Source organism: Symphalangus syndactylus, chromosome 3 (assembly GCF_028878055.3).
Source record: "Symphalangus syndactylus isolate Jambi chromosome 3, NHGRI_mSymSyn1-v2.1_pri, whole genome shotgun sequence".
In the NCBI taxonomy this organism is placed as follows: domain Eukaryota; kingdom Metazoa; phylum Chordata; class Mammalia; order Primates; family Hylobatidae; genus Symphalangus; species Symphalangus syndactylus.
In genome coordinates, this window is record NC_072425.2 from 19420227 (window position 1) to 19448122 (window position 27896).

Sequence of the window (27896 nt, forward strand, 5' to 3'; positions counted from 1 at the left end):
GGCTGCCAAGTTGGCCCCATAGAACAGGGGGCATTGGGCAGTGAAAGCCCCGCTGCAACTGGCTTCAAAACAGAACAAATGAACTGTTTAATGGTGTCAAGACTGTAAATGGGAGGCCTCAAAACCCCAGGCAGCCCAAACTCTCCAAAGAATAAGAGAAAACCAGTCAGTCCAGCCCTGTGCCTCTGAGAATGCTGGGTAATTTCATTTTCCTCTTTGTCTTTTTGTTTTCCTTTAGCAGAACCACCAAGAAGCAGCCACAAAAATCAGTTAAGACTTCCAGAGTGCTTCCTTCTCCAGAAATCTTTTATAAAAGGTGAAAGATTTACAAGACCTGAAGAGCAAACCAAGCAGGATAATTGTTTTTGGAATGACCCCAATATTTTCACCCCGGCGACCCCGGCTGGGCATCTTGCCCCGTATTTATGATTCCTGGTCTTGTGTGCGCCGCTGGGCGACCTTTCTGAGCCCCCTCTGCAAGCCCCCAGTCCCTTATCGGGCCTGTAACTCACCCTGACGTTATCTCTCGGGAGGGTTTTATGCACTTTAATTTAACTCCCTCATCATTATTTCCCGGACTTCAAGGTTTTCTCTTTGGAGCTGCCCTTCCTGGGACAAGCATAATCTGTTTGCCATCAAGCCCAATAAATATGTTTGTGCGGGAGATGGGAACCGTTTGGGGAGAGCAGCTCAGGCCTGGGAAGCAGCCTCAGGCTCTCACACCCTTCTCGGCTTCCAGGCTGGTCTCTGTCCTTGAACCTCTGTCAGATGGGAGTCGCAGCCTTAGATCCCAGACCACGTGGCCAGATCTAGCAAATGCAAATCCAGGACGCCCAGTTAAATTTGAATTTCAGATAAACAATGAATTGTTTTAGTATAATAAGTATGTCCCATGCAGTGTATGCGAAAAAATTATTCATTGTTTATGTGAAATTCAAATTTAATTGGGTGTCTCGTATTTTCAGTGGTATCAGCTCCTAGGGGGCTGCTGCACTCACGACTCCAAATGCACATTCATATATTGGGGCTGTATTTGTTCCCGAAGGCTGCTGTAACAAAGTTCCACAGATTTGGTGGGGGTGGGGGGCGGGTAAACAAAATAAACTGATGTTCTCACAATTCTGGAGGCTAGAAGTCCGAGGTGGAGGCGCCAGCAGGGGTGGTTTCTCCCAAGGCCTCTCTGCCTCGCATGCGGATGGCCGGCTTTTCCCTGGGTCCTCATGTCTCCCCTCTGGGTGTCTGCGTCCTAATTTCTTCCTCCTGTAAGGACACCAGTCAGATTGGATTAGGGCCCACCCTAATGATGTCACTTTCATTTAATTACCTCTTTAAAGGCCCTGTCTTTGCCGGGCATGGTAGCTCACGCCTGTAATCCCAGAAATTTGGGAGACCAAGGTGGGAGGATCGCTTGAGCCCATGAGTTCAAGACCAGCCTGGGCAACATAGGGAGACCCCGTCTCTACGAAAAATTTAAAAAAAAAAATTAGCTGGATGTAATGGCACACGCCTGTAGTCCCAGCCACCTGGGAGGCTGAGGTGGGAGGATCACCTGAACCCAGGGAGGTTGAGGCTGCAGTGAGCTGTGATGGTGCCACTGCACTCCAGCCCAGGCGACAGAGCGAGATCCTGTCTCAAAAAATATAATTAAATAAATAAATAAAGGCCCGGTCTCGCGTTACAGTCACATGCTAAGGCAGTGGGAGTTAGGACTTCAACAGATGAACTTGTGGGGGAGATAGAATCCCGCCCATCACAGGGGGTATGTAACCATCACCCACCAGAAGGAGTCCGGGCAACCTGTGAGGACAAGAGCTTTGCCTGTCTGGCCACCACTGGGTCACCAGTGCCGGCCCCAGGGCTTGGCTCAGAGCAGGCCCACAATGAATCATCTGCAGTAGGGCCCCCTGTCAGATGCCACCCACGCTATCCCCTGACCTTCCCACGGTGTGTAGCAATCCCGAGGGGGCGCTTGACAGCTCTGCGAGGCGGGTATGCAGAGGAGGAATGGAGCATAGAGAGGCACAGGAGCAACCCTGGGTCACACAGCAAATCAGGGCCGACCTTTACAAGCAGGTCTCAGGCTCCAGAACCAGGACAGATCTCCCTCCATCCACCCCTGCCAACCACCCCTAACCATTTGTTCCTTAACTCTCTTAGGGTCCCCGTAAGCCCACGGCACTCATTCAGCCACAATGGACGCCAGGCAGCATAGCAGGGGCCCAACTGCAGGTCAAGAGGGGACGATTTGGGGTCACATCCTCGGACAGGCTATGGAAGGAGTCTCCTGCAGGAAGGGACCTCGGTCCACCTCCCCCAACAGGGCCCTGTCACTCCAAGGGCTTTCTGGATGAGGCGGTCACAGTTGGAGGCTCCAGAGGGAGACAGGTGTGAACTGAAGTCCCTGCCCAGTGACTTCATGGCCGTATGATCTCAGCACTTCCCGTGGGCAACTCCTGGCCTCAGTTTTCTCTCCTGCAAGGAGCTGAGGTAGGAGGATGAGATTTGATCAAATTAACCACGATATTTGCCCCTCTGTGTTTCCTAACAAGTCCCAACCCTGCCCCATGCACAGGGAGCTTGCATTTCTCAAACAAGGGTGCTATTGGAATTTGGGATGGGACAATTCTCCATGTCAGGTGACTGTTCTGTGCCTTGAGGGATGTTTGGCCTTCCTAGCCTGTGCGTGTGGTTATAAAACCGATCTGCTCCCCAACCCTGTCAACCCCTCCCCAGGCGACAACCAAAAATGTCCCCTCCCATTACCAAATGACCCTGGTTGAGGCCAGCAGCCCCCACTGCTCTGGGGAGAGGATGCCTTAGCAGGAGCTGAGGCAGGTCCTGGAGCAGATTCCAGAGACCAAGGGTGCGGAGCAAGGAGACCCTGTGGGTCTTTAATAAGGGGGCTCTGCCTCTAGACCGGGACAGGGCGAAAAGGACAACAGCATCCTAGACAGGCTTGTGGGAGCCCCCAGCTGTGTGGCTCATAAGCAGAGGACCTCAAGGCTCTCTCTTCTCCGTGCCGTGGTGCCCCGCAGCTTGGTGATTCCCATGCGCCCAAGAGTGACACTGAAGCCTGAGAGGCTGCCGGGCATGATGGAGCCTCAGAGTTGGGAGCAAAGGTCGATGGGGCCCCAGCCTGAAGACACCCAGACGAGGTGCCCATGGGCCAGCTGTGTCAATCGTGAGTTTTGCTTTCTGTATTTTATGATGCCTTGACATTTTAGAGGCCTTGTTAATCTTGAAGGAACTGCCCCTTCCAGGGCTAGCTAATTCCTGGAGATAGCAAAGAGCATGACTTTCACATGCAAACCCCCATCCCGAAGCGCACATCCCCAGCCTCCTTTATCCAATTCTCACAGCCAAGCCCATAATTCCCCTGCCCACAGTCACTCCGGGTACTCTCATCTCAGTGCCCGGGTGCCAGGGGCAGGTACCAGACAACCAGGCACCACTTCTACAGCCCGGAGCCCGCCGAATTATTCAAACTAGCCAAGCATCTATCCAATCCTACACAGGCTCTAACTTGCCCACTCTGCCTTGTCCATTTTTTCTTCCCTTGGAAACCATGATGAAGGCTCTGGGCCATGTTCCCTCCAAGCTCTAGCTGCCTCCTCCCTGACCCTGGAGCTTCTTCATGGGGCCCTGCAGGATGTGGTGTACCCCCTTCTCTAGGGAACTGTGAGTAGTAATCACTCTTTCTTTTTTTTATTTTTATTTTATTATTATTATTTTAATATAGAAACGGGGGGGTCTCTTTATTTTACTCAGGCTGGTCTCGAACTCCTGAGCCCATGTGATCCCCCACCTCAGCCTCCAAAAGTGCTGGGACTACCGGCATGAGCCACCATGCCTGGCCAATAAACACACTTTCAATGGCATTGGCCTCTTCATGTCTGCCACCTTACCATACCTGATTAAAACACATCCCAGTACATTTTACAACAACCACCCTCTTCTCCCAGGGTGCGCACGCACCACATTCACATCTGGGCAAAGGGGCACCAGAAATTGACTGACATCCACCACCACTCCCAGCCGAATGAGCCTGGCAAGAGGCATCATGTTCCATTATCATGCGGAGCAGCAGCCCTGCACACAAGCGAGGAGTGTGATGACTAGTGCCCTGTGTGAGGCTGATGACAGAGATGGACAGAGAGCCAGGACCCAGAGCCCAGGGATCCCTCCCAGCTGCACGGGATGATGTCTGGCCCAGCATGGCCCAGGGTGCCCCTGGCCTCAGCGTGGCTTTGCCCCACCTGGGCCAAGTGGAGCCCAAGGGCCTGCCAGTGCTGGGGGAACCCTCCTCCTCATGTGCTCCCCACCCCCTCGCCTCCCTTCCTGGGCCAGTGCAATTGTATCTGGCAGAGGTGGGTGGACACACCCAGAGTTGCCTGTGGTCTGAGGCCAGCTCTGCCATTCATCAGTCCATCAGCCGTGTGCCTGGGGCGAGTCATCCCCTGGGCTCTCTGCTTCCTCCCGTGTAAAATAGGGACAAGTGCCTTCTTTCCTAAGGAGATTAATCACATAAATAAGTAATCGATGATGATTGGACTCCTCAAAACACAATTGCGGCCAAAGAGGGAGAAGCACCCCCACTTCCTACTCACCCTACCACAGAAATGCACAGATTTCAGGCCATCGGGCAGCCGCGTTGTGTTTGGGACATTTCTTCTGCAGAATCTCTTGAAATGATCATTATTGGATTTCTAATGCCACATAAACTGTGCCCAGGATGATGTCACCTGCACTAGAAGGACTCTGCGTCCTCATTGGCTCCAGGACCAGGGGGTGCAGCCAATCAGAGCTCATCTTGGCTGAACACAGGGTCATTTGTTGCCATGTTTTCTTTCCTTTTAACAAAAATTTTAATTGGCAAGTACAAATTGTATATATTGGCTGGGCACGATGGCTCATGCCTGTAATCCCAGCACTTTGGGAAGCCAAAGCAGGTGGATCACCTGAGGTCAAGAGTTCAAGACCAGCCTGACCAATATGGTGAAGCCCATCTCTACTAAAAATACAAAAATTAGCTGGGCGTGTTGGTGCATGCCTGTAATCCCAGCTACTGGGGAGGCTGAAGCAGGAGAATCGCTTGAACCCGGGAGGGGAGGTTGCAGTGAGCCAAGATCGCACCACTGCACTCCAGCCTGGGCGACAGAGTGAGACTCCATCTCAAAAAATAATAATAAAAAAAAAATAAATAACAAAATAAAATTGTATATATTTATGGTGTGCAGCATGATGTTTTGATATATGTGCACATTGCAGAATGGCTAAGTTGAGCTATTTAACATGCATTATTACCTCACAGACTTTCCATTTTTTTGTGGTGAGAACATTTAAAATCTACTCTCTTAGCAAGTATATACTTTCTTTTTTTTTTTTTTTTTTTTTTTGAGACGGAGTCTTGCTCTGTCACCCAGGCTGGAGTGCAGTGGCGCTATCTCGGCTCACTGCAAGCTCCGCCTCCCGGGTTCACGCCATTCTCCTGCCTCAGCCTCTCCGAGTAGCTGGGACTACAGGCGCCCACCACCACGCCCGGCTAATTTTTTGTATTTTTAGTAGAGATGGGGTTTCACTGTGGTCTCGATCTCCTGACCTCGTGATCCGCCCGCCTCGGCCTCCCAAAGTGCTGGGATTACAAGCGTGAGCCACCGCGCCCGGCAAGTATATACTTTCAAGTATACACTCTGTTGTTATTAACTGTAACCATCGTGTTGTACAAGAGATCTATCGAAGTACTCCTCCTCCTAACTGACATTTTGTGTCCTTTGATCAATATCTCCCCCGCCCTGCCACCCCTACCCCTTGCCCCTGGCTACCACCATTCTGCTCTCTGCTTCCGTGAGTTCAGCTTGTTTACACTCCATGTGTAAATGAGATCATGTATTATTTGTCTTTCTGTGCCTGGTTTATTTCACTTAATGTCCTCCAGGTTAATCCAAGTTGTTGCAAATGACAGAATTGCCTTCTTTGTTAAGGCTGAATAGTATTCCATGGTGTCTGTACACCACATTTTCTTCATTCATTCGTCTGTCGATGGACAGTTAGGTTGTTTCCATATCTTGGCTATTGCGGATAGTGCTGCAATGGACATGGCAGTGCAGACATCTCTTTGATGCTCCCACCTCAGCCTCCCAAGTAGCTGGGACCACAGGTGCGCACCACCATGTCAGGCTAATTATTTTTTTATTTTTGTTTAGAGATGAGACCTTGCTATGTTGCCCAGGCTGGTCTTGAACTCCTGGGCCCAAGTGATCCTCCTGCCTCGGCCGCCCAAATCGCTGGGATTATAGGTGTGAGCCACCACTCCTGGCCTCTTCACTCTATTGATGTTTCCTTTGCTGGGCGGAAGCTCTTTAGTTTGATGTAGTGTCATTTGCCCGTTTTTTGCTTCTGTTGCCTGTGTTTTTCGGGTCATTTCTAAAACTCTTTGCCTAGACCATGATTATGTGTTTTCTAAGAGCATTGCTCTCACCTGCTCAAAGCTTTGTCCTGACTACCTCACCCCCTCCTGGTAAAGCTCCACCTCCTCAAAGCAGCCCACAGCCCTTGCAGGTTCTTCCCTGCCACTCTATCCAGCCTGTCTCACCCACTGAACCATTCCTGTTCCCTACACACCCTACCCCGACCGTCCCACTTCCGAGCCTTTGCCTGGCCGTGCTCTTGACTGTGACTTTTTCTTCTCTTTTCTTTCTCTGGGACTGACCCTCCCTGGCCACACCACACTCAACAGCCCCATCAAAGCCCAGCACCTTCCTGTCCTGCTGTTCCCCGCCAGGCTCTGAGCTCAGTTAGGGAAGGGACTGGGTCTGTCCAGTTCAGCCCCTTGCCCAGTGCTTGAAATACTGCCCCAAACAGGACCCTTTTTTTTTTTTTTTTTTAAGAGAAGGAGTCTTGCTCTATTGCCCAGGCTGGAGTGCAGTGGCGCAGTGTCGGCTCACTGCAGTCTCCACCTCCTGGGTTCCAGCGATTCTCCTGCCTCAGCCTCTAGGGTAGCTGGGATTACAGGCACGTGCCACCATGTCCAGCTAATTTTTGTATCTTTAGTAAAGACGGGTTTCATAATGTTGGCCAGGCTGGTCTCAAACTCCTGACCTCAGGTGATCTGCCTGCCTCGGCCTCCCAAAGTGCTGGGATTACAGGCGTGAGCCACTGTGTGCCAGCCAAGAGGGCCCATTTTTTAAAAATGTGTAGCATTTGTCAAATCAGAGTGATAAACACAGAATCACTCGCCATGATGAGTGCCAGTGATAAAATAAGCACATTGTATCCATGACAAAAGGCTCCAGGGGGACCTCCCTGACTTCATGCTCCAAAAGAAGCCAGATTCAGGGGAGCACAAATTGTTCCACGAGGTGCAAGAACAGCCAGTGCTGCTCTACAGCTCTCGCCTCAGAGTGGCCGGCCCATCTGGGCAGTGGCCACTCATGTAAAAAGACACTGAGCTGTTCCCTCGGGATCTGTGCAGCTTACACCAGGAAAGTTACATTTCAAAAAGTCGAAAGTTAGGAGAAATAAAGTAATTATTAAATATGTCTCAGTGGCTGGATGCGGTGGCTCATGCCTGTAATCCCAGCACTTTGGGAGGTTGAGGTGGAAGGATCCCTTGAGCCCAGTAGTTCAAGACCAGCCTGAGCAACATAGTAAGAACCCCATCTCTACAAAAAATATATATATATTTTTAATTAGCCGGGCCTGATGGTGCTTGCCTGTAGTCCCAGCTACTCAGGAGGCTGAGGTGGGAGGATTGCTTGAGCCTGGGAGGTTGAGATAGCAGTGAGCCGAGATCACACCACTGCACTCCAGCCTGGGCAACAGAGAGAGGCCCTGTCTCAGATTAATTTAATTCAACAAAAATTTTTTTAAAGAAATATGTCTGAGTCACACAAACCCATAGATGGTATTAAACTGCATAAACAAACTCACACAGAAATGAAAGTGTATAAAACCTGGTGAAATCGGAATTAGTCTGTCTACTTAACAGTATTGTACTAATGTCAATTTCCTGGTTTTGATATTGTGTTATAGTCACACAAGATACTGCATGAAGCTGGGTAAAGGGTATCCAGGAATCTCCAAACTATTTTTGCAAATTCTTGTGAGTCTATAATTACTTTAAAATAAAAAGGGTTTTTTAAAGTTAAAAACTAGAAATGTGTTGAAGGAATCAGAACAAAATCTTTATTTACATAGCATTTATTAAACTCCAGTAAGACTACAAAACACTCTACTGGCCCAGACTGAACTAGGAAAGTTACATAAATATGATTTGTAAACTCAAGAAATTCTGTGTGGGAAAGTCATTAATACCTAACAAATTGAACTAATACTAGTGTAAAGAGGCACACTGAAAATAGGATAAAAACTCATAAACATTGGATGAAGTAATAATCCAATGTTTTTGTTTTGTTTTGTTTTTGAGATGGAGTTTTGCTCTTGTTGCCCAGGCTGGAGGGCAACAGCACGATCTCGGCTCCTCGCAACCTCTACTTCCCAGGTTCAAGCCATTCTCCTGCCTCAGCCTCCCAAGTAGCTGGGATTCCAGGCATGTGCCACCACGCCCGGCTAATTTTGTATTTTTAGTAGAGACGGGGTTTCTCCATGTTGGTCAGGCTGGTCTCGAACTCCTGACCTCAGGTGATCCACCCGCCCGCCTCAGCCTCCCAAAGTGCTGGGATTACAGGTGTGAGCCACCGTGCCCGGCATAATCCAGTCTTTTAATGCTAATTTTCTCTCCTGACTCCAAGGCTGAGGGATTTTCATTAGCATTATCCAATCATGTGCCTCTGATAGGAAGACTTGTTGACCTGTTTTTTTATTTTTATTTTTAGACTCTACCAGCTTCCAAAATTTCTTTTCTTTTCTTTTTTTCTTTTCTTTTCTTTTTTTTTTTTTTTAACAGAGACAGGGTCTCACTCTGTTGCCCAGGCTGGAGTGCAGTGGTGCGATCGTAGCTCACTGCAGCCTCAAACTTCTGGGCTCAAATGATCCTCCCCCTTCAGCCTCCTGAGTAGCTGGAACCATAAGAGCACACCACCACACCTGGCTAATATTCTGTTTTTTTGTAAAGATGAAGTCTCCCTATGTTGCCCAGGCTGGGCTCAAACTCCTGGGCTCAAATGATCCTCCTGCCTCAGCCTCACAAAGTGCAGGGATTATAGGCATGAGCCACCATGCCCAGCCTCAATATTTCTAAATATTATTAATTAATAACTTGGTTTCTGTATTTGATAATCCAAATGAAATAAAATCAAATGGAAAAAGGGATATACTGGATGGGAGTGGTGGCTCACGCCTGTAATCTCAGCACTTTGGGAGGCCAAGGTGGGTTGATAACCTGAGGTCAGAAGTTCAAGACCAGCCTGGCCAACATGGCAAAACCCATCTCTACTAAAAATACAAAAATTAGCCAAGTGTGGTGATGCGTGCCTGTAATTCCAGCTACTTGGGAGGCTGAAGCGGAAGAAGCGCTTGAACCCGAGAGGCGGAGGTTGCAGTGAGCCAAGATCGTGCCACTGCACTCCAGCCTGGACGACAGGGCAAGACTCCATCTCAACAAAAAAAAAAAAAAAAAGAGTGTGCCAGAGAAAATGGCATAGGAACAAGAAGCCTTAATCAGGTGATGCAGGGAAATAAAGGCAACGACCCTGAGAGGCTGTGACTCATCTCTCTCCCCATTTGTGTGTCTCTCCATCTAAGCACCCTGCATTCCAAGTGTGGCACAGAGAAGGCGTACAATAAATATGTGTTGAGTGAATGAATGAATGAGTGAATGAATGAATGAATGAGTGAATGAATGAATGAATGAATGAGTGAATTAATGAGTGAATGTCAGTTGGCCTCACTGGCTGAGGGGCCTCCCTGTGTTGGGTCCCAGCCCACAGAGGCCCTGGCTGTGCACCCTGGAGCTAGGGACAGCCACTGCCAGGCCCTTCCCAGATACCCTGGAACCAAGAACCTACCTTTCTGGGTATCTGGCAGTGCTACCTGAAGCAAGGGCCGAACTCTGGGAGTGGAGGAAGAAGTTGGCTCAGGGGGCCTGGCCTGGGCAGCCCAGCTGTTCTGGGAGGCTGCAGCCTTGGAAAGACACAGTGCTTCTGTGAGGGTCTCCTGATACAATAAAAGATTATCAGCTAAATAAAACAAGAAGTGACTGGGGCCACTATGCCCTGTTGGATTGAAATCGTGTGAGCAAAGTGGTTTTCTCTGAGAGATTTATTTTCTGCACTGGCTTCAGGCAGCCAGCCCAGCTAGAGCACGGGCGAGAATGGGGCTGGTCTCCCTCCACTGGCAGGGAGGGGATGGGGCTTTATTTAATCTTCCAATGAACTGGAACAAGAAAGATGGCGTGAATGGACATTAATTCTGAAACAAATTATTAAAGAGAGATCTGGGATTCCGGGAAAGCCATCTACCCCCTGCCTGTCTGCCACCTCCCCTCACCAAGGCCATAAACTCCCTCCTCTCCACTGAAAACCCAACAGCAGGCCCACTGGGTCTCCCATTCAGGCTGAGGAGAAAGGCCGAGAACCCACCCAAGCCCGGGGCCAATAGAGCAGCGGGTCTAGCTGGGCTGCCCACGTCCTCGGCCTGGGCCATCTGCCTCCCTGGGCCTTGGCCCCTGACGACGCCCCTGCATCTCGTGTTTCTTGTCATCTGCAGTTGTGCTTGCAGATGTCCTAGGCAGATGGCTGCCACCTCTCCCATGTGGGTCTAACCTCTATCCCCTGCCACCACGGGTACCTTAGCCCACCCCAGGCCTCCCAGGCCTCCTTCCTTACACTGCACCCAGCACAGGCTAAGACCCCCTCAGCTGTTCTTATCCCATGCCCCACAGCGAGGCCCTAGACAGAGAGCAGCCAGACCCACTGCCCCGGAGGCCAGCCTGGGAGGGGTAACTGCTGTGAAGAGGGTGCATGGGCACAGGCTGGCACACGGGGAGGAATCAAGTCGGCTGGGTGCTGGGGTGGCCCTGACTCAGACGTTGAAGGAGGGGGAGGAGCACACCACTGGCCCAGAACTTTCCAAGTGGAGGGAACAGCATTTGCAAAGGTCTGGAGTAGCACGTTTACTGGGGTATCCAGAATCTACAATAATCATCATTATAACAGTTAAAATTTATTGAGCATTCATTGTATGCTGTGCCAAGTACTCCATACATGCTATCTCATTTTTAAAAATGTATTTTATTGTTAAATTTCAATCTATTTTATTTATTTATTTTGAGACGGGCTAATTTTTGTATTTTTGGTAAAGATAGAGTTTTACCATGTTGGCAAGGATGGTCTCCAACTCCCGGGCTCCAGCAATCCACATGCCTCAGCTGCTCTGGGATTACAGGTGTGAGCCACCACACCCGGCCCATGCTACCTCATCTTAATCTTCTCAACAGCCCTATGAGGAGGTAGAGATGATTATTTTTCTCCCATATTACAGATGAGGTGGCCAGTGGCTCATGCCTGTAATCCCAACACTTTGGGAGGCTGAGGCAGATGGATCACCTTGAGGTCAGGAGTTTGAGACCAGCCTGGCCAACATGGTGAAAACCCGTCTCTACTAAAAATACAAAAATTTGCCGGGCGTGGTGGTGCAAACCTGGAGTCCCAGCTACTCAGGAGGCTGAGGCAGGAGACTCACTTGAACCTGGGAGATGGAGGTTGCAGTGAGCCGAGATCGCGCCACTGCACTCCAGCCTGGGCAACAGAGCGAGACTCCGTCTTAAAAAGAAAAACAGCTGAGGAGACTGAGGTTCAAAGAGGCCCGGATGTCCAACATAGAGCTACTATATGGGAGAGCCAGAATTTGCACCCATGTTTCTCTGATTCAAAAGACAATGCTCCCTGCCCCACCATACTCTGCCTCCCGCTCTGGCCCATGCTTTGGGGGAATCGTAGGCTTCAAACACGGGTCAAGTCTCCTGACCAAGACACCAAGGAGCCTGGGACCTTGGCAACCACACCCTCCTGCTCACCATAGGCACTCTGGCCCTCCCACCTTCCCCAGCCCCTTCCTGTCCCTCTAGTGACAGGGCCTGTATTCCAGGGTGAGAGGGGCTTGGAGCCAGAGCCATGCGGGGACTGAGAGACCCTAGGCAGCTAACCCCTCCTGACACAGCAGAGCAGCCCAACCATGGCCACGGGGCCACCTGCGAGGGACCCACATTCTTTCACCATCAGAAAACATCTCAAGGCCCACATGGCATGATGTCTGAGGCGGACAGGCCACTCAGGGCCCCCGAGATCCAGAGCCTGGCATGGATTGGGGCCGAAGGTTCACCAGGCTCCCATCACGCCAAGCTGGAACCCCGAACCCACTCCTCATTCAAAAAATGGAGGCTCCATCCACTCAGCTGTATAAGCCGGAAACCTGGGGGGGGGCCCTCAGGCCTCCTGTCCGTCACACCGCACACCCAGTCCTTCAGCGTACTGTCCGCCCCCCATCCCCCACCTCCTTCCTGGGCCCAGCACCTCATCGCCGCTGCACATGGGCAACAGCCCCTCCACACCTCCCAGCCACCCTCCCCTCAACAGCTGGGGGAGCCTTTAGAAACCCGCGTCCATAGATGCTCCCTCTCTGCCCCCATCTTGCTTAAAACCTTCCAGTGGCTGTTCCCGCAGGCTTAGAACAAAACCCAAAGTCCTGCCAGGAGCAGCGGCACACGCCTGTGGTCCTAGCTATTTGGGTGGCCGATGCAGGAGGATCACCTGGGCCCAGGAGTTCAAGTCCAGCCTGGGCAACACAGTGAGACCCCATCTCTAAAAACAATAATAATAATAATAATTAAAAGACAAAACCCAAAGTCTTTCCCATGGTCTAGGGCCCTGTGCACCCATCCTCTGCAGGCTACACGTGCATCAATCCCCATCATATACCTGCTTTTGGAGCCCTGGATCCATGGCTTCCCCTCCTGTTCTCTTCTCAAAAAGCCACATCCTAGCCGGGCGCGGTGGCTCATGCCTGTAATCCCAGCACTTTGGGAGGCCAAGGCGGGCAGATCATGAGGTCAGGAGTTCAAGACCAGCCTGGCCAATATGGTGAAACCCCGTCTCTACTAAAAATATAAAAAATTAGCCAGGTGTGGTGGCACATGCCTGTAGTCCCAGCTACTCAGGAGGCTGAGGCAGGAGAATCGCTTGAACCCAGGAGGCGGAGGTTGCAGTCAGCCGAGATTGTGCCACTGCTCTCCAGCCTGGATGACAGACCGAGACTCCATCTCAAAAAAAAAAAAAAAGCCACATCCTTCCCAGTTCAGGCCCAACACACACGTGGGTAGCCCCTCATCCATTCAGCCTTGAGGTCCCAGCTCCTGGCACCCCCAGTGGAGGCCAGGCCCTGCTATGTGCTTCTGTCCTTCTGGAAATCAATCGATGTGTAGTTAGTGTCCAGTCCCTGGATGACTGGGCCCATGGAGCAGGGCTTGAAATGCTCAGCCAAAGACCTGGCAAACAGTGGGTGCTCAATAAATGACGACTGCTGAATGAAGAAAAGCACCAACCCCCAGCCTTCAGCAACCCTCACACCTCCCGATGCTCAGCCCCGCAGGGTGTAGGGGCCACCCCCAAGGAGCTCTGATCCGATGAGGGTGGAGATGAAGCAGGCCAGAAACAGGGGAAGGCCCAGAGGAGGCAAGGAGGGGACCCACATCCTCCCCGAACCCTTCCAATATCACTGAAGCAGGAACAGTTGACAGCAAACAGCAGTAGGATCACAGACAGGACAGGAAACCAGGCACGTGGTAAACAGAAGTCATCATTCTCTAGTTTTCTTTTTATTTTTTTTAAGATTATTAATTAATTTATTTATTTTGAGACAGAGTTTCACTCTTCTCGCCCAGGCTGGAGTGCAGTGGCGTGATCTCAGCTCACTGCAACCTCTGCATCCCAGGTTCAAGAGATTCTCCTGCCTCAGTCTCCTGAGTAGCTGGAATTATAGGCACGCGGACGCCTGGCTAACTTTTTTTCATATTATTAGCAGAGACAGGGCTTCACCATGTTGCCTGGCCGGTCTGGAACTCCTGACCTCGGGTGATTTGCCTGCCTTGGCCTCCCAAAGTGCAGGGATTACAGGTGTGAACCACTGTGCCCAGCTCCATTCTCTCATTTTCTGATGAGGAAAGAGCACATTTTTCAACAGCCTAGACGACAAAAAGATGAGCCCTTGCAAAGAACCGAGTTCGCCATGGCGCTTTCTTTCATCATCCACCTCCTCCCTGTGGGCATCGCGCTCACCTCCCTGCCCAAGCTACTTGGCTCGAGTCAAATTTTGCCTCACTCAGGACTCACAGGTCTCCCTTTGTCTGGGATGGGATGTAGAGTCTCTCTTGATTGCTGCAATTATTTGAAAACGATGTCTCTATTCCCCAGTCCCTCTCAGGGCTCTCTGTCCCCATGGCCATGTGTCCCCTGCCCCCCATCTCTCTGCTGTCTGGGGCAGAATTCCTCGGAGGGATGGCTGGAGACACAAGCAGCCCCAGTGGGTGATGATGGACACACCCCCCAAAGACTCATTCCTTGCACATCACTTTGGGGGGTGAACAAAAGAGGGCCGATGGGGGTGTGTGAGGAGGGTGTCAGTGACTTCTTCCTGGAGAGCTAGGTTCAAGCTGAATGGGGCTTTCTTAGACAGCCATTGATGATTAACCATAAAACTGTGGCTCACACAGGTTTGGCCCTTTCAGGGTGCCAGACCCTGGGCTGAATGCTTCACATGCCCCACAACTGCCCTAGGAGTTGAGTACTCTATCACCATCCCTGTCTTGTAGATCAGGAAGCTGAGAGTGAGAGGGTGTGATTTGCCCGTGGTTTTGGAGCTCAGAGAGATGAAAATCCTGAGCTCAGAGACTCAGTCCTCGCAGCAGCTCTGAGAGAGGAACTGCTCGCCCCATTTCACAGACAAGGGCACTAAGGCCGGCAGAGGGGCGGCAGCTCGTCCCGGTCACCCAGGGCACCGCCAGCACTGCCCCTCCCATGGGGAATGGCCGCTGGCGTGGGAAGGGCGCTACATACATTGTCAGTATTACTTCTGAGCCGCTCAGAACTTCCTTGATGGCAGGACAGAGAGAATGCAAAGCAGCTTAAGTCAAAGACTGCTTTGGGGCTCTAAAGCCAAAGGAAGAAATTTGCGAAGGTGGCTTCCAGCAGCCCTTCCAGCAGGAAAGCCTCTGATTGGCCAGGAGAGGGTCACATGTCCATCTCTAAACCAATAAGAGCATTCAGTTCAGGCCGCTGATTGGCAGGCCTGGGTTTCCCGCCCTTTATAAATAACTCAGAGAGGGTTAGCCACCCTCCCAGATCACACAGCATGGCTGTCCCTTGCTCGGCTCGTGTGTGTGTGGTGTGTGGTGCACGTGTGTGTGTGTGTGTGGTGTGTTTGTGTGGTGTGTCTGTGTGTGGTGTGTGTATGGTGTATGTGTCTGTGGTGTGTGTGTGTGGTGTGTATGTCTAGTATTTGTGTGTGTGGTGTGTGTGTGTGGTGTGCGTCTGTGGTGTATGGTGTATGTGTCTCTGTGTGTGTGGTTGTCTGTGTGGTGTGTGTGTGGTGTATCTGTGTGTGTGGTGTGTGTCTGTGTGTGGTGTCTGTGTGTGTGGTGTGTGTCTGTGTGGTGTGTGTATGATGTGTCTGTGTGTGTGGGTGTGTCTGTGTGTGGTGTATGTGTGTCTGTGTGGTGTGTCTGTGTGTGGTGTGTCTGCGTGGTGTCTGTGTGTGGTGTGTCTGTGTGTGTGGTGTGTGTGTGGCGTGTGTCTGTGTGTGTGGTGTGTCTGTGTGTGGTGTATGTGTGTCTGTGTGGTGTGTGTCTTTGTGTGTGGTGTGTGTGGTATGTGTCTGTGTGTGGTGTATGTGTGTCTGTGTGGTGTGTCCGTGTGTGGTGTGTCTGCGTGGTGTCTGTGTGTGGTGTGTCTGTGTGTGGTGTGTCTGTGTGTGTGGTGTGTGTCTGTGTGTGTGGTGTGTCTGTGTGTGGTGTATGTGTGTCTGTGTGGTGTGTGTCTTTGTGTGTGGTGTGTGTGGTATGTGTCTGTGTGTGGTGTCTGTGTGTGTGGTGTGTGTGTGTGTGTGTGTGTGTGTGTGTGTGTGTGTCTTGGGGGCAGGGGCTGGGGGGGAACTGCCCCCTGTGGGAGAAAAGTCCAAATTTCTATTTTTCTGGCATTGAGGCCTGGGCCCCCAAGCTCTGGCTCCTGCAAGGCCACCTTCCTGCTCCCTCCTCTGATCACATCGCCGGGTATGAGCCACAAGTCCCGCCTGCTCTGCTGGACAGGACTTCCCTGGCCGAGGTGGGGCCTCGCTCATCTCTGAATCTCCTCTCCCAATCCAACCTCCAGGGCACCTCCCAGCTCTGGGCAGCGCTTGCTGTGTGGATTCCGGGAGCCCTTGGGCTGGGAAGGACCTATGGTCCCCACCTCCAGGCACAGGCAGCTCACCCCCTCCAGGGGCTCCCTGGGGTGGCTGGTTTGGGGGATGTCGATCCGACCCTCCCCACCCGTAAGTCGGCCGGGCCTGCAGTCAGGGAGGTCCCAGAGGCTCCGATGCACCTTTCCAGCTGCGCGACTTGGAGCAGGTTCCTCATCCACCATAGCGAGGGGGTGCCGGGCACGGTGGCTCACACCTGTAATCCCAGCACTTTGGGAGGCCAAGGTGGGCAGATCATCTGAGCTCAGGAGTTCGAGACCAGCGTGGCCAACATAGTGAAACCCTTGTCTCTACTAAAAATACAAAATTAGTTGGGCATGGTGGCGTGCTCCTGTAATCCCAGCTACTCAGGAGGCTGAGGCAGGAGAATCGCTTGAACCCGGGAGGCGGAGGTTGCAGTGAGCCGAGATCGTGCCACTGCACTCCAGCCTGGGCAAGAGAACCAGACTTCATCAGAAAGAGAGAGAGAGAGAGAGAGAAGAGAACCAGACTCCATCAGAAAGAGAGAGAGAGAGAAAGAAAAAAGAAAGAAAGAAAGAAAAGAAAAGAAAAGAAAGAAAGGAGGGAGGGAGGGAGAAAAAGAAGATAGCGAGGGGATTAAAGGGCTTTCTACAGGCGCGGCGTGGCCTCAGGAGGACGCATGACAGAGACGCGCACATGGCTCTCCTTCCTTCCCCCGGGGAGGGTGACATCTCCCAGCCAAGGCTGCCCTTGGGGAAGCAGCCAGGGAGCCCGAAGGCGGGATGCTAAGCGGGAGGAAGGGGCGCCTGCCTGTCCCTGCCCATCGTCGCTCGCGTCCCCAAGCGCACAGCTCGCAGCCTGGGCCTCGAGTCCTCCCGGAGCCGGGCCGGCAGAGGAGGAGGTGCGGAAACAAAGGAAGGGTCCCCTGCCGGCCGCGCCCACGGCCTCACTGCACGCACACGCCCGGCGGATACAGCCCAGAGCGCGGCCCTTCCCCGCCGGCGACCCCGCCCCAGCGGCCTCCCGGACCTCGGCTTTCCCGCGCACGCCCGCGGGTCTGGGAAGGCCCGGGGGTACAGGGGCCCCTTTCTGGAGCCTTCGCAGCCGAGGCCCAGCGGTGGCAGCTGCGGGAATCGGGAGTAGGGGGTGGGGGAGGGGCCCGTCCGCCCCAGGTTCGCACCCCGTCCGGTGCCCGCGCGTCGCTCTCGGCCTTGGCTCGCCGGGATGCGAACCTGGGTGCCCTAAACACACCCAGGATCTCCGCGGACCGACGGCGGTGGGGACGGCCACGCGGGACTCAGAAGCCCCGCGGGTCCCGGCTACTCACCACCCTCGGCCTGGGCGACGGAAACCCAACTGCAGCCTCGCGGCGCCACCTACGGACCGGATTCCGTAGCTGGATTCCCGGCCCCGGGGCGCCCCGAGCCCCGCGGTGTGCCCGGCTCCCTCTGGCTCCCGGTTCGTCTCTTCCTTCTCTGGGGACTCCCACCCCAAGTCTCGACGCCGCCCTGCAGCAGACAGCCCGGCCCGGCTCAGGCCTCGGACTCGGTCCTCGTGGAAGGGGAAGGGGTGTTTAAGCTGCCCGCGTCCAGGCGGTATAGCCTGAGCCCGGGGAGCTGAGGCCCCGTCCCCCCGCCACCACAGGGAGGGATCGTTTCTACGTTTACAGAGGGGGAACCTGAGGCCGAGGACCAAGCCCTGACTGTTTTTATGTGGAATTGGGGCAGCTGAACCGGGCCTGCAACCTCTTTCCGCCCCTCTCCAGATCTCTGACCCTGCTTATCTCCCAGCACCACCCACTCATCCCCAGAGCTCTGCCCCTCTGGCTCCACCCAGTCCCTAGCTCTCCTCTGAACCCCCCACCCACATCCTGCCCATCAGTCCTCAGGGACTGCACCTGCCTGTTTAACTCTGTCCTGGATTCTTTGAAAAATCACACACCAGGGAAAAAGGCCCTTGGAGACCCAGCCTCCAACCCCACCGTAAACCCCAGAAACCAAGGCCCTCACCGCCCCACTGTCCTGGCCTGAGCTCTGCGAATTAACATGGTTGTCTATGTCTAGCCTGGATCCTTCAGTCACGGCCCGCCACTGCCTACCGGGCCCAGCGGGAACGTGGCACTTAACGCTTGTGCAGATGACAACAGTGAAGGCCCTGGAGCTCATGCTCCAGGCCAGCCGTGAGAATCTCTCCTGTGACCCTCAGCAAATCAGCCCTGTGGGGTGGCAGGACAGTCCTGTGTCCTTAACAACAGGGGTGCATTCTGAGAAATGCATCACCTGCGAACAGCATAGAGTGGATTTACACCAGCCAAGATGGTGCGGCCCCTACACGCCGGGCTCTTGCCCCTGGGCTACGCTCCGGTGCCGCCTGTCTTTGGACCGAACGCTGTAGACAACTGTGGCACAGTGGGAAGTATTTGTGTATCTACACATAGGACCGGACCGGAGAAGTACGGCGTTACGATCTTATGTGACCACTGTCATACATGCAGTCCCTTGGTGACTGAAATGTCCTTCTGCGGTGCATGACTGCATTATTGTTCCCATGGTTCTACAGATGAAGCTGAGGCTCTGCGAGGTCAGGCCTGCCCGAGCTCACACGAAGCAGGTCAGTGGTGGAGCTGAGATTCCAGCCTTGACTTGAGCTTAATTACTTCCCAGCTCCGCCCAGACCTCCTAGCCCAGTCCATGGCCAGCACCTGGATCCCAGGTTGGGCCGGGCATCAGCAATGGTGACCTGACGCACCCTGGCCTGGGGCGTGGCTACCCACTCACACATACGTCATGTGAGTCACACTCACGTGGGTCACATGGTGTGAGGTTCCAGCCCACATCTGGCCCTCAGAGTTCCCAAGTGTCAGATGCCTCTAGGCTGACCTTCCCATTTTACAGATAGACTCAGTCTGCCAAGGCACAGGGCCTTGCTCGGGGTCGCACAGAGCAGCTATGGCCTAGGCTGCTCAATACAGCAGATAAGACGAGAGCCCAGGTCCCAGGATCTTGGACCTATCAGAGTTTCCAGGACTGCAACTCTTACCCTGTCGGATGAGTAACAATTCTGCTGGATTTCCCAGTCCGGGGTGAGGGAGGAAGTGAAAGAGACAGACACTGACACAGAAAATGACAAACCAGAGGTTAGAGCTAAGCTGAAAGGCTTGGCTGGGCCTTAGGGAAGCCCAGAGGAGAGATTAGAGGTGGAAGTAGTCAGTCAGGCAAGGATTCTCAAGGAAGTGATATCAAGCGGGCTTTGAAGGATGAGTAGGAGTTTGCCAGTGGAAAAATGCAGGGAGGGGCATTTCAAGGGAAAGCATGGGGCTTAGAGGGAGCTTGGCTAGTTCCACCTATAACTTACTAGTTAAGTGTGGGCTTGTATGCCAGCCAGGCCTGGGTTCATGTCCCTGCCCTGCTGTGTGACCTCCAGGAGGTGTCTTAACCTTTCTGAGCCTTCTTTTCCTCATCTGTAAAATGAAGCAACAAAGCTCTCCTTGATCATGGACAATTGTGGAGTTAGCACAGAGTGGGACACACAGGAGCCCATCAGGAAGACTAAAGACCACTGGGAGCAGGTGGGCGAGGATAGGCGCGAAGGACGATGTGGCTGGAGAGGTCACCGGAGGTCAGCCGGGCCTCGAGGGAAGCTGAGTGCCAAGCTAAGGAAGCTGGCTTCATTCTGAGGACAGTGGGGAGCCATGGAAGGGGTTGGAGCTAAGGAGTGACCCACCTGATTTGTGTTTTAGAAGGTGCGCACCCGGCAAGGGTGAGGGTCTCCTTCAGAAGGATGGAGTCTGGGACCTGCAGCCCTGCCTGCCCTGGCCCTGCCCTGGCCCTGCCCTGGCCCCTTCGTCCCCAGGCCTCCTCTTGCCCTCAGCACTGTGAGGATGAGAAGCCGCCCTGCCCTGAGGTTGAGGCTAAGCCAGGGCCAGAGCGGGTGGCCTGGTTCCACTGCCCCTGGCCCAGGACACCCAGGGCCAGCACCTGCACCCCCAGAGAAAAACCAGGGTCTCTGCTCTCCACAGAGCTGCCTTTTCCTCCCCACCCTCAACACTCCAAAGCCCCCACTACAGAGAAAAGACGGGCAGCAGCACCATAATTTTTGTTTCCCTCTAGCTAGGCCTGCTCCCACAAAACCAATTAAAGCACCTGCCGGGACGGGGCTCTGTCAGCAAATTATTTCCAGGCTCTGCGGCCCGAGAATAAATCTCAGAAGGATGAAGGGGACCCGATGGCAGGGGGCTGGCAATGGGGGACCAGGCAGGCAAGAGCCGGGGTCACTTTGGGTCCAGGCAGCCGCAGACGGGGTCTTCACGCTGGTCCCCAGACCCTAAGCCTGGACCCCTTCTGCTCCGCCAAATCATCTGTCTCTAAGGAGTGGCACCCTGGCTGTGATGGAAATGACTTCCAGGCCATGGATGGGGGAGTGGTGGCCTGGATAACTCCACCTCTTTATCCACAGCGCCACCTTCTTCGCCAACCTTGACTGCCTTCTCACCGTGAGGTGGGATGCAGGTGTGCCCAGCCTCAGTGGGGGGTCCGAAGGCCCAGGTGCCTAACTCTCTGTGGGGCCCTGAGCAAGGCCTTCGCTGCTCTGAGCCTTGGTGTTCCTATCTGTAAAATGGGGGTAGATGGGCCGAGCACAGTGACTCACATTTGTAATCCTAGGACTTTGGGATGCCAAGGCTGGTGGATCACTTGAGCCCAGGAGTTCAAGACCAGCCTGGGCCACATGGCAAAACCCCGTCTCTACTAAAAATATAAAAATTAGCCGGGCCTTGGCCGGGTGTGGTGGCTCACGCCTGTAATCCCAGCACTTTGGGAGGCCGAGACAGGAGAATCACTTGAGATCAGGAGTTCGAGACCAGCCTGACCAATATGGTGAAATCTTGTCTTTACTAAAAATACAAAAATTAGCCAGGCATGGTAGCACACACCTGTAATCCAAGCTATTTGGGAGGCTGAGGCAGGAGAATCACTTGAATCTGGGAGTCGGAGGTTGCAGTGAGCTGAGATTGCGCCATTGCACTCCAGCCTGGGCAACAAGAGTGAGACTCCGTCTCAAAAAAAAAAAAAAAAAAAAAAATTTAGCTGGGCATTGTGGCGTGCACCTGTAAATCCCAGCTACTTGGGAGGCTGAGGCATGAGAATCGCTTGAATCCAGGAGGTGGAGGTTGCAGTGAGCTGAAATCAGGCCACTGCACTCCAGCCTGGGCAACAGCGCAAGATTCCGTCTCAAAAATAAATAAATAATAAAATAAAATGGTGGGGAGGAGGTGGGGCTTGGCCAGCCCTCCCAGCTCCGGCTGCCTAGGAAGTCTCATAGGGCCTCCTGGTTGGCACCAAGGCTGGATCTCATGGGATGCCCATGAACTCTCTCCCTGGGCAAAGGCTAAGGCCAGGGGTGGGTGGCCTACCAGTTCGATGCAGCCATCACTGACCCCAGGAGCTCACAGCCTGGCATGGGGTTTGAAGGGGCTGAGAGACCCTGGGTAGGGAAGTGGGCGGTGACTCCAACACAGACGCTAGAGGCTTCCCAGGCAGGGGTCATGGGAGCAGGACTTAGAAGATGAGTGGGAGTTCCCCAGATTTGAGGTGTCATTCTCCCAAAGTAGAAATGGTTCTGATCCATGTGGCATCTCTGTGAGAATTATGAAAAGGCACCCTTACTTCCACTTTACTCCCATCTTTAAGAAAATTGTTGGCTGAGCGCGGTGGCTCACGCCTGTAATCCCAGCACTTTGGGAGGCCAAGGCGGGCGGATCATGAGGTCAGGAGATCAAGACCATCCTGGCTAACATGGTGAAACCCCGTCTCTACTAAAATACAAAAAATTAGCCGGGCGTGTTGGGGGGCACCTGTAGTCCCAGCTACTTGAGAGGCTGAGGCAGGAGAATGGCGTGAACCCAGGAGGCGGAGCTTGCAGTGAGCCGAGATCTCGCCACTGCACCCCAGCCTGGGTGACAGAGCAAGACTCTGTCTCAAAAAAAAAAAAAAAAAAAGAAAAGAAAAGAAAAAAGGCCTGGCACGGTGGCTCGCGCCTGTAATCCCAGCACTTTGGGAGGCCGAGGCAGCCAGATCACGAGGTCAGGAGATCGAGACCGTCCTGGCTAACACGGTGAAACCCATCTCTACTAAAAATACAAAAAAATTAGCCGGGTGTGGTTTCAGGTGCCTGTAGTCCCAGCCACTCGGGAGGCTGAGGCAGGAGAATGGCCTGAACCCAGGAGGTGGAGCTTCCAGTGAGCTGAGATCATGCCACTGCACTCCAGCCTGGGTGACAGAGTGAGACTCTGTCTCAAAAAAAAAAAGGAAAAGAAAAAAAGAAAGAAAATTGTTCTAACTTTGGAAAATCTGCCATGTCTATGATCTGAACAGTGCCCTTGGGACTGTGCAGTGCACAACTCGGATAACTGTGCACTGCAGCTCTAGGGGACTCAAGCCAACAGGGGCAAGGAGCTGCTCATCCTATCAGCCTTGAGAGGGGCTGAGGCACGATGAGAGGGCCTCCTGCCAGCAGAGGGGTGGGAGGGCGCTGCCCCCAGGGACAACATCAGATGTGTCCCATCCTCAAACACTGGAGATTCCGAACTTTCAAAGGTATCAAGAGGGCTCCTCCAGTTTGCACCACAACCTTCGAGGGGCAACTGACACTGACTCTGGGCTGGTGGCACACTTCACCCCCAGGAATCCTCACCCAACCCTGAAACAGGGTGCAGTGGAAAAAACTGAGGCAGCTAGAGATGTCACAGAGACTAGGTATCCATGTGGCACCTCTGGGAGAAGGTACCTGTGCCCTGCGTCAGCCAAGCCCAACAAGTTCAGATCCCTGTTGGGGGACTGGGCGTGGTGGCTCATGCCTGTAATCCCAGCACTTTGGGAGGCTGAGGAGGATGGAACACTTGAGGTCAGGAGTTTGAGACCAGCCTGGCCAACAGAGCGAAACCCCGTCTCTACTAAAAATACAAAAATTAGCTGGACGTGGTGGCAGTCACTTGTAATCCCAGCTACTCCCAGGAGGCTGAGGCATGAGAATCACTTGAACCTGGGAGGCGGAGATTGCAGTGAGCCAAGGTCACGCCACTGCACTCCAGCCTGGGTAACAGAGCAAGACTTTGTCAAAAAAAAGAAAAAAAAATCCCTGCTTGGCCCTTCCCAACATGTGAGCTTTGAGTTGGGGCCATCATGGTGCCCACCCCATAGGTGCCTGGTGAGGTGCAGTCACCGCCAGCTGGCCCTCAGCACCACACCTTGCCCAAGGTGAGGGCTCAGCAGGTGTTGGTTATTGTACCAGCCCCACCCTCCCTAGACTGGCAGGCCCTTGAGGGCTCCTGGCTGCATCCCCAGGGCCACATGCCACCCCCACCTACCAGCGCCCATCAAGGGGATCAAAAAGGACTTGGTGCACAGCTGAGCCCACGGTACGGTCACGATCCTCATCATCGCCATCTTCCCCCTGGCAACTGAGGCTCAGAGAGGATAAGCAATGTGCACCGCGTCCTCCCACATGGCAGGACAGGATCTGCACCCAGCTGCTTCCGATGCCAGAACGCAGGCTCCAACCAACTCCCCAGGTGCCCAGAAGGGGAAATCTTCTTTGGATGCACATGGAGTGGGGGAGGGGGCAGTCAGGCCTGAGCAGAGGATCTGAGGGGCTGGGGTACAGGAAGGTCAGCAGAAAGGAACCTCCCAACCCCCAAAACCGCTGGTGACAGCGAAGCCAGTGCTGCTAAGTGCCCGAGTCAGCAGCCCCAGTGAACACTCTGCCTGCAGGCTTGTAAATCTGGATCTCCTTGGGGACTGTGGGGCGAAGTTCCAGCCCTCAGCAATAGTGGCGGTGGCAGCTGAGGGAACAGAGGCCCCCCTCAGCCAGGGCCCAACCTGACCCCCAACCTGGGAACCCCTGGACTCTGGCCCTCCTAAGCATCTGCGGGGCCCACTGATGCTGCTGGTAATGGTGATGAAAAAATAACAGAATGATATCAATAACTGCAGGCACAAGGGCCTCTTGCCCCATTATCTGGGCCTCTGAATTAGCTGAAGGAACCCTGGCAATAACCCCTGAGACAGGCATCATGATGATCTCACTGTATTTTATATTTTATTTTATTTATTATTTTATTTTATTTTATTGTAGAGATGGGAGTGTCTCACTATGTTGCCCAGGTTGGTCTCCAACCCCTGACCTCAAGCAATCCTCCTGCCTCCTTCTCCCAAAATGCTGGGATTACAGGCGTGAGCCACTGAGCCCAGCCAAGGATCCCATTCTATAGATAAGAAAACTGAGGCTTCCAGGGAGGAAGCCACCTGCCCAGTGTTGCCCAGCTAACAAAGTGAGTCACAATTTGGAGCCAGATGGCTCCCAAGCCCATACTGCTAATGACTGGGTGGGAGGGGCGGTTTCCCAGGGTCTCCCAGGAGCATCTTTACTTTAGTAGTTATGCATTTTATTTCATGATGTCAGAAAAAAATGTAACCAGCCCTTCAAGCCCAACATTTCATGGCTATGATAGATGAATGTTTTCTTTTCTTTTTCTTTTTGAAATAAAAAAAAACCTCCTAAGTAAACAAGTAGAGCAGGTGAAGCTGCCCATGGGCCTTGCAGGCCCCATAGTAACTAAGTCTCATGCAGTATCCACCTCCCTCCCCGCCTCCACTTGTGCACAGGCGGCTGGGGCCCCAGAGCCAGGGGACTCTAGGCCAAAGACTCTGGGCCACTCAAGTATCACTGCCCAAGACCTGTTCTGTCCCAGGCTCCGATGGGAGCTGGGAGACCCTGGGGAAGCTCACCATCCAGATGTGACTTCTCTCACGTGAGAGAGGAGAGAGAGGGGGCTCAGAGAGGGGAGGCCACATGCCCGAGGTCTCACTGCTAGTAAGGAGAAGCGTGGGACTCGAAGGCCTGTCCCTGCACTGTCCCGGGCCTGGGAGAGGCTGCACTTGCTAAGGACCATTCCCAGGCCTTCAGCACCCACGTCCCCGAGAGCCTTCTCATCAGTCCTGCATTGGCCCAGCTTGGGAGGGCAGAAAGAGCCTAGAGGTCAGGATGTTTTGGCAAGTTTTTCAAATAATTTTTCCTTCTAACTATAGAGGTGATTCTAAAAAGCAGTCCAAGCAGACACCAGTGGCTCATGCCTATAATCCAACCACCTTGGGAGGCTAAGGCAGGGGGATCGCTTGAGGCCAGGAGTTTCAGCCTGTGCAACATAGCAAGACCGTCTTTACGAAAAACTTCACCAATTAGCTGGTGTAGTGGCGAGTGCCTGCAATCCCAGCTACTCAGGAGGCTGAGGGGGGAGGATCATTTGAGCCCAGGAGTTCAAGGCTGCAGTGAGCTATGATCACACCACTGCACTCCAGCCTGGGCAACAGAGCAAGACTCTGTCCCTTAAAAATAAATAAATAAATAAATAGCAGTATAGTGAAATATAGTGATAAGAGCTTGGATTCAGAGCTTTGGGACAGGCTGAGTGACTTTGGGTCACATTATTTTGTTTCTCTGAGCACTGGTGTCCTCCTGTGCAAAGTGGGGATCCTAACACCGCCCTCAGAGGGGCCTTTCAAGGATGAAATGAGATAATATATGTGTATTAGTCAGCGTCCAACCAGGAAGACAGTATGCAAACAGGGGAAATGCGATACAGGGCATTAACTACACAGGAACCAGAAGAGCCCAGAAGCCAGAGAGGATGGGCAGCGACCCAGGAATTATCATAGCAGGAAGCCACTCTCCCACTGGGCACAAGGAGACAAAAGGAAGAGATGGGGTTTGCAAGACCCCCTGGAGCACGCTGGAGGCTGGGAGGACCCACTGGAGGGGAGCCCGAGCTGCAGAGGAGATGCAGCCACTGTCCGCCTGCTCATGGCGCAGCCAGAGTGGGAGAAATATCCTGGCTTACCCCGTCCTCCCACCCCCCTGAGGACCCCCGATGTCTCCCACTGGCCTTTCTGGGAGGCCTGGGAAACTCAGTTGCTGGGCGGGCCTCGCCACACAGGGCAAAGTGGGAGAGCGGGACATGATGTGAGGGCTTTTCCCCAGGCGGGGGCAGCACGGCATGGGGTGTCCGACCCAGTGAGCAATCGCTCATGGTTCCTATTCTTTTCCTTCATCCTATTAAAATAAGGCATGCTCCCTCTATTAGTTAGGACTGTTTGGGTTGTGACAGAAACCTACTGAAGCCAGACAAAACATTTCAACAGGGAACTTAAACACTACAGGGGGGTCTCCTGAAATTCCAGGGTGGGCCGTGGCCTGGAGCCAGCATCAGGAAAGGCTCGCTGGTCCCCCCAGGGGTCCCCCACTGTCTCCTGCTTCCGTGTGTGGGGGTCTCCTCCGTGTTCGCCCTCACCTGGCTTCCCAATCCTGGGACAGAGACGGCCCCAGACGGTTCCCAGATGCGCAGACTGTGTCTGGGATTTCGCCTCCCGGGAAGGGCATTCGATTGGCCTGCCTTGGGTACCAGAGCTTGTTCTCATCCAATCAGCTGAGTTTCAGGGGGCGGAGCCACGGGGCTGCAGAAGCCCTGGGTACCTATGTGTGGATTTGTGAGCTGGGCAGGCCCCCTGTATTAAAATGCACATGATTGTTTGAATTGTAACGAAATGTGTGATGTTTTTCAGATTTGTCATTGCACATCTATTTTTCTCACGTTGTCGAGATCATGCTACATATGCAATTTTCACCCCACTTTTATCAGTCGTTCTATCATAGTTATTTTTTTCTATCAAAACACTTTAAGGTTTCTTGCTGGGTGCGGTGGCTCACACCTGTCATCCCAGCACTTTGGGAGGCCGAGGCGAGCAGATCACTTGAGGTCAGGAGTTTGAGATCAGCCTGGCCAACATGGTGAAACCCCGTCTCTACTAAAACACAAAAATTAGCTGGGCACGGTGGTACATGCCTGTAGTCCCAGCTACTCGGGAGGCTGAGGCAGGAGAATCACCTGAACCAGGGAGGCAGAGGTTTCAGTGAGCTGAGATCATGCCCTGCACTCCAGCCTGGATGACAGAGCAAGACTCTGTCTCAAAAGAAAAATCATAAAATCATACAAAGGCTGGGTTTGAGCAAATGGACCTTTTCTCAGTTGAGAGAAAAGAGGTTTATTTAACAAGTAAAGAAGGCAAAGCAACTTGTGGTGGCCTGTGGGGACAATGTTTCTCTTCCTAATTTTTATTATAAAAATTTTCAAAACATAGAGAAGTTGGAAGTACAATGAACACCTGTATACATAGCCTCCACCTATGATTCAGGTGCCCACTTATTTTGTTTTACCATTTATCTCTTTCTGTTTGTCTCTGTCTCACCATATATCTAATATATAATAATTATATTATTACAATTACATAATTATAATAACCAATATATTTTATATTAATATATTAATTATAATATTAATGTAATAATTATTATATAATTATTATTTATTATTTTTTTCCCTCCCTGAGCCATTTGAAGGTAAGTGGCAAATATCAGGACCTTTCACCCCCAAAGTTCTTTTCATCTCCTAAAAATAGACAGCCTTCTACACATGCCAT

The 27896-nt window shown here is 52.8% G+C and overlaps 1 protein-coding gene and 1 long non-coding RNA gene across 2 annotated transcripts in view; both read right to left on the bottom strand.

Moving 5' to 3' along the window:
• LOC129478456 (uncharacterized) overlaps positions 1-16675 on the bottom strand; it is a 34764-nt gene extending 18089 nt beyond the window's left edge. Inside the window, exons 1-3 of the long non-coding RNA XR_010119975.1 lie at positions 16419-16675; positions 2150-2482; positions 1118-1260 (exon numbers count right to left, since the gene is read on the bottom strand). This is a non-coding gene — a long non-coding RNA (uncharacterized lncRNA). The remainder of the gene's footprint in view (positions 1-1117; positions 1261-2149; positions 2483-16418) is intronic.
• On the bottom strand, positions 13387-16445 carry LOC134736166 (histidine-rich glycoprotein-like). Its single transcript, XM_063636019.1, has 2 exons — positions 14232-16445; positions 13387-14106 (listed from the first exon to the last, which is right to left on the bottom strand). The coding sequence occupies exon 1, from the start codon at positions 16285-16287 to the stop codon at positions 15295-15297; it is 993 nt and encodes a 330-aa protein (XP_063492089.1). The 5' UTR covers positions 16288-16445; the 3' UTR covers positions 13387-14106; positions 14232-15294.
• Positions 16676-27896: the final 11221 nt, after the last annotated feature.